Consider the following 12,605-nt stretch of genomic DNA (forward strand, 5'->3'; position numbering starts at 1 on the left):
TATCAAATGAGACTTAAGGTTAAAATGAAGGATTACTTTGCAAGCGTGATTCTGCATGTGTTCCAAGCACTAATCCCAATGGAATGGCTATATTCGGGAACACATGAATTCCTTATTTTTTAAATCTGAATTATTAAAAAAATCAAAAGTTTATCATCAGATTACATGGCTCATACTATCATAAGGGCTGTGAAAGAGAGAACTTATCAGTTCTAATACTGTATACTGACTAACAAAATTAAAGTTATTACAATAACTGAAATTCCTGGCTGGAACAGTACACAAAATAAAGGAAAGGAAACCACTCATCTTTAGCACATTGCAGGCAGGTCACAGAGACTGCTGCAATCCCTTAGAAATCTAACACTTTTGCACCTTCTTTGCATGGCTCTTGACCAAAAGATTATGAAGAAAAGCAAAACCTTTTAACTGATGTTTGTTATCATCCTATATCTCAACATCTGTTTAAAGCTTTTTGAAAGGTACCACATATTTACTGAATCATTACATTTTGAAAATTAGAAGATTCAGAGTTAGAAAAAAGTTTGTAATTGCAATAAATAAGAATATACTATAAAATAAATATACAAAATGATTTCATTGAATTTATACAACTCTTTTTCATTGAACAAAATTTGTCTTTGTGTGATATTGCTTGAAACAGTCAGGTAGACACAATCCTACATTACATTCTTCACACCACCATCTGGTCTCCCTTCTCACTCATTTGCCAGTACTGTGTGTGTCCTTTTCAGAGCAAACAATGCAGTAACTTGATGCATACTTCTTGCTTGTTGTCGATGGGACGTGAGTGGGGAAATTCCTTGCTGTTAACCTGTTTGCTGCGGAACCCTGCTTTTCATCTTCGTTGAAAGCTTCACCTGATTTCTTGAGAATTTGTTTTCCCACATTCACCATACATGTAAACAAGCTGGTTCGTTTGTGAGAGACAGGCCGAAGTTTCTTGTACAGGATGTAAGAATTGACCACGCACATCAAATACCTTTTTCCACCATTTCATTGTTCGTCACTGAAAATAATAATAGGTCACTAGCTGACCTCCATGATCAACACCAGTTCGATTTTTACTATAATCAAGTATGAGATTGGCTTCAGTTTTTCTACCATTCCAGCCTCGAATTTTGTCTTTGTAACACTACTTGTCATTCTATGTTTGGTGGAAAGGGCAAACACATCCCTAGTATCTTTCCAGTAAAGTGCTAGCACTGAATTTTTTCTCTTGAATACTATTCCACCTCTTCTTGGCTTATTCTGTTTGAATTCCTGTGGTGGGCCTCTTCTGTTTCTCATTGCTGTGCCAATAGCAGATGTGCCCTCATCAAAATAATTTTACAGAAATATAAAACCGGTCCATGTACAGTGTATGACCCTTACATAGATGACTGATACATAAACGTAGCATCACAGAATCTGCACTGTTGTCTTTTTCACATGCACCAGTGTACCCTTCACAGTTCAAAACACATCCTGTTGCTGAATCACTTAGAATGAAAAATTTTATTCCATACCTGCTCAGTTTGTTCTTGATATACATACTCGAAATCTAATTCTCATTCTGAATGGACATAAACCTTCATCAACTGTGAGGTTATTGCCAGGATAAAAACTGTTCTTGCTTATCAGTACAAAGTTATCAAAAAAAGGTCGGATTTTGTGTATAGGATCATGGTTTGGTTGACCCCTTCATATGTAATTATCATTGTTATTCACATGAAGCATAAAATAAATTGACCTACATCTGTCTCTTTTCACGATTTTTGCAGGTAAAGAGGAATCTAGCCTTAGCTCATTACTCTAATAGTCCGTAACATTTGGTTTGTGTACAAGACAGATGTGAGTAATTATAGCAAGGAACTGATAAATCTCACGTAGTGCCACAGAAGACCAACTGGCCCAAAGCGACCTGGAAGTTATCTTATTTTGCCTTCGCAATTTGGAAATTGTTGCTACAGAATAGCTGTATGTTTCTGTCTTCATGTTTTTTATGACATTTGCGCCAATGAAGATGCTCCAACAGTCAAATTCAGTGCTTTCGGCTTTCAAAGGTGCCTAGACATTACTTAAACCTTCAAAGAGCGGTAATTGATGTTGCACATCATCATTTACCTAGTCAACAACGTTGCTTTGGGACTCCTTCTGTTGTTGTATTCTGCCTCTGCCTCAATGAATGGGAGCTTCACAGTCTTCTAATTTATCTGATGGCTCATTTTCATTTTTGGAACACTCATCGTTACATTCAAAATAAATGATATGAGTCAGTGAAACTGCTGAGAATATGATTGTGATCCCTAAACACAATGACTGGCCATTATAATTACCATCTATTTCAGAAGAACTATTTTCAGTTTTAAACCTATCATCGTCAATTTCAGATTCAGATCCTTCGAGCAGCCTCAGAATTTCCTCTTCAGTCAAACTGTCCCCCATTTCACAACAAACATTTGTGATAAAGAGAACTACAGAAGCACACTGCAAGAAGAAATGCGCAGGAATTGTTTTGGCACCTTTTTCAAGTCATATAGCACTTAGAGGAGGCTGGAACACCATCTAGTGGCCGTCTGAAGTACTACAAGAATGAAAAACTCAACTCCAGACGTCACCACACAGATATAATGCGCAGCAACCTGAAATAAAAATAAAGAAGGTGGTGCTCTCAGATTCTCCGAGCGCTGACTGTTATGGCAATAAATTCGTGCTTGTAGTTTCTAGGGGCAGCGAGCAGAATGTGTTAACAGCCTGATGTGTGGCACATGCACACATAACAGAACACAGTTTTAACTAGCTTTTGAAACCTGGCTCTTCTCCTGAAAGGATGTACACACATTCTCCTTTAGACTATTGCCTTCTTCCACCACTCTTACCATCCTCTCTTCCCCGATCCTCCTCACTGCCTCTCTCTATATCTCTTATATGCTCTACCCCCCTCAGAACGCCCTTCCTCTTGTCATGCAGCTGCCAAATCATCTGTTTTCCCCACTCCTGCCTCTCACTGGTCCATATCCCCTCTTTGCCTCGTGTGTCCTCATCTATCACCTCTCCACATCTGTCAGTCCAAGCATCTGCTTTCTAATAATCAGTGTCGTCGCAGCCACAGTAGTGTGCGTTTGGGTTTCTGTGTGCGTGAACATGTCTATTTTCTGCCAGAAGCAGAGTCATGGCTCGAGAAGTTGATAGTACTGTGCCCCGTGTGTGTACGTGCCACACATCAGTCTGCTAAAGGTGTGTGGTTGTCTTCCCTTTATTTTAGGTATTAATATAAAGTTACGATATACATGGTATTAAATTTACAGATACTTTGCATTAAGGTTCAGCAGAAACGGCTGATTAAAGTGATACAGTTATACATACAATTACTTTTCATATACCATTATACATTAGTATTACTGAAGAAATCTTTTACACTACAATCACATCTTTTAAGTTACACTTCAGGTCTATTTTAGAATTTTTTATATGGGAGGTGCTCACACTTCTAGGTTTTTCCACAAATTTCATAAACTTCTAATGTAACATGTAACCTGATCTGTGTCTTGTCTCACACTGATGAGGAAAACAGCGATTCCCTCCAAAAGTTGGATTTCTATTTGTGAAAATGCATGCTTTGAATGATCATTAGTTTTAGCTTTTTCAATCAAGATTTGCAACATTGTTTTTAGTTAAGTCAAAATTCAGGATGCGGAGGGTGCATCGACACGCAACTTTTCTGCACTGATCACGAATTCTTAAACTGAGTGAAAAAATGCCATATCAAATTTAAATTGCTCACAAGATACAACCAATTGCACATAGGGTAAATATTTGGCAATATGAGATTTGACATATCAAAATTACACATTTCAATCCCTCTAGAGATATGAGGTGTGTGTCAAACAAATTTTTTCTTCCTATTTATTCAACTTTCATATCAAGTAATTTTTACTTTCTTCAGTTTCTTTCAGCCATCTCTGGTAAATAACACAGAAGAAGTATTTATTCTTAGTACCTCAATTTTCAAGCATACTTTTAGCAAAAGTACATGAGGCAATTCCTGTACAATGCATTAAATGGTTAGAATGTTTTTATGTGAAGAGTGGGAGACTGTTGTTACTTACAATGAAATTTCTTAAAACTATTCATGTTAGGGCAAAGTTATCATTTTCATCAAATCTTTGAATTCTATCATACTCTACGGTAGCCAGTAGTCAACTTCTTCCAAGCATGTACAAGTCTGTGGCATGCATTGTTTGGAGACTGTTCCTTGATTTCAAACTCATCTTCCATAAGATACAACCAATTCCACACAGGGTAAACATTTGGCTACTACACCATCTTCAGGCCCCTGGCCGACATGTAAGAAGATTCTTCCTCAGTTGTGATCAAAACGGGGGCCAGCAATACTGACATTATTTCATTTTTGCAACAGCGATCACTTCAACCATCATCTGCCGGCAACAGCCGGGTCCCACAATCATCTCTAAAAAGATGAACATACAGAGACATTCAGGGTAACTGTGCAAAACAAAAATTGAGGTGTTCGAACAGGAATCTGCATCACTGTCCTCCAAAATAGAGACACGATTCTTACCACTGTACAATCTTGCTCACCAAGACTTACTCAGATACCTGCATATGTACACATGGTTGTTACAGGCACACACGAGTAAGAAAATCTGAGGTAGAAGTGCTGAAATTAACCAATTTGTAACACAAAAACTGTGAGTCTATACGACTTTTTTTCTTTTCTTTCTTTAACAAAAGTTAGTGGAGGGAAGACTAGTTTCAACTTCACAGATGCTCTGCCAAGCAGTCATAATTGAAATTATCATACAGTGGATAAAAGCTGGAAACAATGTGCTACGTTTGACATTAAAATCTATTTAAATGTACTTTAAATATAGAAATTATAACTCATAGTTACCCACACTGACAACTACTAGTTTATCTTACACCAAAGCCACAAAATAACTATTATTTACAACTGTCATAACATTTACCTGCAGTGCTCCTTTCAACTCTGTATCTGATGGTGGTACAATACACTCCTTGGGACCTAACTGCACTATTAATGTCTCCAAATTAGAAAAGTATTCATCATCTGGAAATTCGGTGACAGACATTCTGCGTTCCCCAACATCTACATATGCAAGACCAATAACCTGCAACAAAAACATACAGCAATGATGGCATAAACATTTTGACAATGCTAGTGGGAGTATTTTTTTTTTACACTGTCAAACACTGGCATTATAGATGTAGCAGGACACAGATTCGAAAGCTACTTCTGGATTAGTCGCTGAACATATGACAATATCAGTATGTGCAACATACATGTTTTGCTATTGTTACTGGAAACCTACATCAATTTTGTGAGTCAATGATGTACATAATTACAATACCAGAAAAAAAATGACATTCATTACACCACATTAAAGTTACCGTCAGCACAGAAAGGAGTGTACAATGCTGCAACTAAAAATTTTTGAATACTTTCCCAGCCATATAAAATGGCTGACAGACAATGAAGTAAAATTTGAAAACAAACTGAGAAAGTCTCTCCTTGAAAACTACTCCTGTTCCACTGAAGAATCCCTATTATTGTAATGAGTAAAATATGGTGGGTAATATTTATTAACTCACAGCTGCATATTTGCTGAAAAGAAGTATCATCTTATAAATGTTCAGCATGTAACCATATTTACAAAGTAATTTGCAATGTGAATATAAAATGACACATTCCTCATCATTATGATTTATCGTGCAAAACGATCCATGAACTAACTAACTTGATGAAGGTTGCCCAGAACAGTAAAAACAACAACAACAACAGTGAGACCATTATTTTCCATTATGCATTTGATGCAGTAAAATGTTCAGAAGAAATTTACTGCGCTTCCAATGCCTTTAAAAAGAATTACACATAAGATCTGGCAAAGAACAACAACAGAATATATTCCATACAGTTTTGTCGTCATTTTCATCTCTCCTTTATCTCTAGTTGGGACATTCATGGTACTTCTTGACCTTCCCCCAATCTTTCCAATATTCTACTTTTATAACTATTTTGTTTCAGCCCAGATTCCTCCACCTTACACTAGTCTTTATCGAGTCAATCCGTCTTGCTCTAGGCCTCCATCATGTCCTCAAACTTGGCTTTCATTATTTGTTTTGGTATTTTTCCACCTTATATTCTCTTTACATGTCCAAACTATTTTCTTCTCAATTCTATCAATCAACTTTTTTACTCCAATTCCCTTCATTCCTTAATCTCTCTCTCCCTCCCTGTCTTCACTAACATGCTTCTTAGGAATTTTATTTCACTGACTTGGACTCTAGTCTCCTTTCTTCTTGTCACTGTCCATGTCTCTGATGCAAATGCCAGTATGGGTGAAAAGTACTTTTTGTACAGCACTTCCTAAAATTTCATTGGCACCTTCCTTCCCAGACTAAATCCCTCACACACTGGCAAAATGCATTGTTCTTTTGTACCCTTTGCTGATTTCGGTCTCCATCCACGCATTCTGCATTGACACACTTCCTATACATTTAAAGTTGTCCTTTGTCCTTTCCCTTCGCTATCTCATCTGGTTACCACGATAGCCTCGGTTCTCTCCACACCGTATTTCATGCCATACGTCTCTGAATTTTTTTCATTCAAAACGTCTAATGGTTCTTGTACATCCTTACTGTTAGTTCTCCACAACAAAATAGCATCAGTAAATAGCAATAATTTCAATCTGCTTCCTCCACGAGCTACTTATGTCTCTCACACAATTTCACAATTTTAAATAATAATTGTGACATCACATTTCCCTGTCTGAACCTCATAACATTCCTAAACCAATCAGTTCTTCCAACATAGGAAGCTTTTGTCATACAATGTTTGAAGAACTTAAATTGTTTGTTTTCCAACTCCCTTTCTCTCCAAGGTTTTCCATATCTTTTCTCTGGGGACACTACCACACTCCTTCACTAAGTCAAGAATTGTCATTATCAGATCTTTTTCATACTTGCAGTTTTGTATGTGCATCAACATACACTGATAAGCAAAAAGATTATGATCACTGCCCTCAGCAAATTGGAATGCTACCTGGTGGCATTGAGAAATCCACTGACATAAGTGACTTTCGTAAAGGACAGATTGTTATAGTCTGGCACCCACTGAAAGTGGCTGAAGGGTAGTGAAACCACAGGTGACATGACTAACATCCACACCTCATCACACAACATGGAGGTCAAAGGCTTGCACGCTCTGTAAAGCAGATCTGTGACAGATCTGATGGTTGTTTTGGAGCACTCTAGTCATGGCACATTGTTAAACATCATACTCTGCAGCTGATGAGCACACGTGTTCCCATGTTGAACCAACACCACCATCGGTTGGAATTGCAATGGGCAAGGGATCAAAGAGACTGGATAAAAATGTGACACCTGGCCAGATTAAACACGTTTCTTGTAGCACTGGGTCAATGGTTGTGTCCACATAGGTCATCATCAAGGCACATGGCTACTTGAAAAATCACTGCACCATAGACACATGCTGATGGGGACAGTAAAATTCTATGGGGAGCATTCACTGATGTAACACTTCTGGGATGCAATTGGCAACATGCTCCGCTACCACAAACCACTGACCCATAATTTATGGGACTTACAGGACCTGTGAGAAGATAGCTGGTGTCACATACTTCAGGAAACCTACCAAGGGCTTATCAAATCCATGCCATGCAGAATCATTGCTGCATTGAATTCTAAATGGGGACCACCACACTACTAAGAAAGTGGTTATAATGTTTGGCTCATCAGTTTACATTGTTAAACATTGGTAAACTAACGCCTTTATTTGGTAGAATACTATCTTTCCCTTTTCTATCAGAGCAAAAACATTGCAACTATATTCCAAAATTTATGAAAAATAATGGTGGATAGCATGCCAATCAAATACTCACTTCAACTGTAAGAGAAAGAACAGAGTCCTAAACAACTACACAACATACAGTTAGCTGTCAACAGAAATTAATTAGAATAATCTGTAAACTGGATTTCCAAACAGTTTTCAATGTCTTTTTATTTCAAGTACAGTACATAGTAGTACAGTGACATACATATTTGGAAGAAAGATCTAAGGGTGCTACATCAGAACTACATATTGCCACATATTTTATGCAATTTTTCACGCACTGAATCTTAATGTCTATCACTAAATATTTTAGGATAAATCTCCACATAAGCCCTTTGAGGCGTGTTGAACAAATAATTTTTAATACAATACATACACTGTTTAAATATCTGTCAAGTGCCAGTAACCAAAATAATGCTCGAAACTATAAAAATTCATATTTTATCCCCAGACATGCTGGTCTGGTTCAAGCAAACATGTATTGGCTGTGGCTTTCTTATTAGATACTTTCCATAGGTAAACTCAGGCTCATTTAGTTTTTGCATAATGAAGACTGATCAATCTATTCACAATGACAAGTTGGCTTCTGTCTGGCCATTCATTCACTAGTTGTTAGCATTTGTGAACTTTCCCTTGTAGTAGATGTTACAAGGCAGTAGCCATAATCTTAGAACACAGCTTTACAGAAAATTCTGAAAAGTTCTGACTATAAAATTGCATACAGATTAATCAGTGTCACATACAAATTACACGTGGAAAATGAAATGATGCCAACTTGTGTAGTAATCGTAATAAATGAGACTGAAATTTTGTATAAAAGTTTATATTTCATTCCAGGCATGAAGTAAGTAAAAGGCAACCACCCACAAATCTGGTGCATAGTAACACATAACAGAAAACAGCATTCACATTAGTTTTCAAGGATTAGCTCTTTTTCTCGCAGTTGGTTTTGTGTGTGTGTGTGTGTGTGTGTGTGTGTGTGTGTGTGTGTGTGTGTGTGTGCGCGCGCGCGCGCGTGTGTGTGCTATTGCTAGAAAAAGAGATATTTCTCAGAAGCTAGTGTGAATGCTGTTTTCTGTTAAGTGTTTCTGTGCTGCATGCATTGCTCTGCTATAGGCTATTTTACACATTGCTCCATCCAAGAATTTCCATTATTCTTCTTTCACTTCAAAAATTCATACTCTGTACACTTAATTGTTGGTAGATACTCACAGTAAAAGGACAATATATACTGTTCAAACTTTCCATAATTAGTTCGTTAGTTTACTTCCATGGATGATTATGCACGACAAATCATAATGATGTTGAACAAGCCATTTTACATTCCCATTGCTTGTAACTATGGCTACACATTGATCATTTATAAAGTTTTTTTTTTATGTACAGATGTGAGATGCGAAGTAGTAATTCCTACCCACCACATTTTACGTATTACGATAACAGGAAATTCTTTTATGGAATAGAAAGTGTTGTCACAGGGAACTGTTTCAGTTTGTTTTCAAATTTTACTTTGCTTTCTGTCAGATGTTTTATATTACTGGGCAACTGATCAAAAATTTTAGTTAAAGCATTGTGTACTCCTTTTTGTGCTGAAGACAACCTTAATGTGGAGTAATGAATGTCTGTTTTCCTTCTGGTATTGTAATTTATACATCATTATTCCTTTGGAACTGCAGTGGATTATTTACAGCAAAGTTCACAAGGGGAATAAACACACTGTGAGGCAGTAGTCAGAATGCCCAAATCCTTAAATAGATTTCAACAAAGTGATCATCGGTAAGCATCACATACTATTCTTATAGCACATTTTGACTTTCTTTCTTAACACCCTCTGTACCAGGCCTATGTTATGTACTAGTCCCTAGAAACCAGGCAATTTTGTCAATATTTAGAAAATCACATCAAATCTACTTTTTGGATTGTGGCAAATTTGGTACCACTTTGAAGCTGCACTTTTAGTCTTTAATTCTGTGCAAAAGAAACTACTTTGGAAGGCACAGCTTTAAGGCACAGTTACAGAAATCACATAGGTGTTTTTAAAAATTTAGAAAAATCATAAAGATAAGAGAATGTGATTGTTATTCATTTTTAACTAATATTATGGCACTACATAACATATTTCTGTCAGTATACAATAATTGAATACAAATTTTACACAATCATATTGTTTTTAGTGTGGAAAATTTTGAAGCAAGGTTCCAGGCAGAGTGAAACACCACACTGTTCACATTCGTACTGTGTCTCTTTGCAAGAAGCTTTGCAATTCTCTTTCTTAGTCCTGGCACTGCACACGTGACACACACAAGCAGTATATTTCTTTGTAGTTGGAGGTATGTGCTGCAAAAAATGTCTCTTTGTTAGCCGACCCACAGTTCCTTCATTCCTTTGTATGACTTGAAGTGTACCATCTTCAACAAGCTGAGCTGCAAGCACTGTTATGAAGTGCGTTATTGTTGGTCTCTGATATCCACTCCAATTTTATTCAGATTGTAATCCAGTACCTGAAGTGGTTTCATTACTACAGACCCATTTTTCTTAGCATGCGTACCAAATGCCTGATGCCTTGTACACAATGTGTACACATCCCTCTTATCCTTCCACTTCATTGTTAATACATTATCTTTACACTGAAAAGACATTTTGAGCTTTCTCAGTTTATTAGATACTAAATCTTTAGGTAATCCTTTCCTACATTTGTTCACAGTACCAATAGCTCCAGTACCTCTGTCAGCCAGTCGCTGAAAAAGCTCTGGACTGGAATAAAATCGGTCTATATACACAGTATGACCTCTCTTCAGCAAGCTGCTGTCAGATAACAATCGCAATACAACAGCAGACGAAAAATTGTCAACAATATGCTTACCAGCATAAACTTCAAAGTTTACAAAATAGCCACTACTGCCTTCATCAACAGCATAAACCTTCAGTCCATACTTATGAGGCTTATTTTGCATGTAAACACTGAAGCTCACACGACCTCAAAATGGGCATATGCCTTCACCAATTGTCAGTTTCTCTGAGGGATGATATGCCTGGATACATCACTCCTTCAAATTCCAATAATAAGGTAAAACTTTATAAAGTGGGTGAAATCATTCTTCACCTGGTTTTTTCTGTTTAGAATTGTCGACAAGATGCAAGCACGACAATATCTGAGTAAAACGCAAAACAACTCATCACTTGGGGGCAGAAGTTACAACTAATAACAGGATTAGTGCTCCAGTGGTCCACAATGTTTGGCTTTCTTGAAATACACATGTGGAAAAGCATACTCAAGAAACGCCTCATCTCACTTGTAGTCACTGGCTTCCAGGAACTCAAAACTGAATTAGGTTTCATGTTATTTCCTCCTCTTTTCTTCTGGATTGTCTTTTATGCATACAAATTTGTCTGTATATTGAGTTATTTTATGTCACTGTCAGTAAGAAACACTTTACTGCAATCCAGTACAGAACTTGAGTCATCAATATTCACTAGAATCTGCCCGGGTGTAGTGTTGACAGACAGAGGTCGGTAGGTGTCAAATTCAGTCCAGTCAACATCTTTTGGATGTGGCGCAGCCACTGGATTTGAAATAACACCTTCAACATCATTCTCGTCTGCCTCTGAAGAAAAGCTGTCACCGATCTCACTCTCTAAAAGGAATATCACATTAGATGTAACTACCTATATCTCTTACAGAAGACATGTTCAGTAGAAATGTGTGTACTGCACAATTATGAGCAGTGATATGCTGTTGAAAATTCGGAAATACGTACCTTCAAACACACCATTGTATTAAGAATCATCAGAATTACTCTACATTATTCAGAGTGCTGCCATCATTAATCAAATCCGTGATTTCTGCGTCTGATAAACACCGCCAAGACATGATTGCAAACATGAAATAACAACGACAAAAGGAAGACTGAGAACACAAAGATAAGTTTCAACATGAATTACAGTGCTGTAGACAACACTGCTGTGATATCTATGGACGCATTTTGTTACTAAACATCTGTAAAACGTATAACGCTGGCCAAACCTGTAGAAACATTGCGGTGTTTTGCATTAAATTAAATGTAGCGGCCCGTAAATTTAATGGGTTTGGCGCTTAGAGTGTTAAAGATGAGGTACCCCAGAACATTATTCCATATGATGAAATTGACTGAAAATATGCAAAATATGTCAACTCACCGATTTCTCTTTCACAAAGATCTGCAATGATTTATATTGGTTAAATTAGTAAGTACCACTTGCTGCATTCTTTTGGTTATACATTATATTACCCATTGGGTGGCTGTACTATCAATTCCACAAAACTTCAATTTATCTAGGAGAATACTATGAGTGGCACAGTCAAATGCCTTAGATAGGTTGGAGAAAATACCAACCGGTACTATTTTATTACATGACGTTTGAAAATTTGTTGACTGAACACGTAAATGGCATTCTCAGTAGAGCGACTTTTCTGACATGCAAACTGCTATTTGCTGAGGATATTATTATTGCTAAGGTGAAGCGCTATTCTAGAATACATCACCTTCGCAAAAGTGTTGGAAAATAATCTCAGCAGGGCGAAACAGGTCAGCAGTTATTAACATCTTTCCTATCACCTTTTTTATATGGAGGTTTTACAATTGCATATTTCAGTCTCTCTGAAAAACTGCCTCGAGTTTGTGATGAATTACATATTTCGGATAAGACCTCACTTATTTTATGGAAACGA

General features: G+C 37.1%; 1 protein-coding gene across 1 annotated transcript in view; it reads right to left on the minus strand.

Moving 5' to 3' along the window:
* The window catches only part of LOC126469915 (DNA mismatch repair protein Msh2), a 217,194-nt gene that overhangs the window by 86,252 nt on the left and 118,337 nt on the right, over nt 1-12,605 (minus strand). The window contains exon 6 of the mRNA XM_050097303.1: nt 4,995-5,156. Coding sequence (XP_049953260.1) covers nt 4,995-5,156 — 162 coding nt within the window. The remainder of the gene's footprint in view (nt 1-4,994; nt 5,157-12,605) is intronic.

This window comes from Schistocerca serialis, chromosome 3 (genome assembly GCF_023864345.2).
Source record: "Schistocerca serialis cubense isolate TAMUIC-IGC-003099 chromosome 3, iqSchSeri2.2, whole genome shotgun sequence".
NCBI lineage: Eukaryota > Metazoa > Arthropoda > Insecta > Orthoptera > Acrididae > Schistocerca > Schistocerca serialis.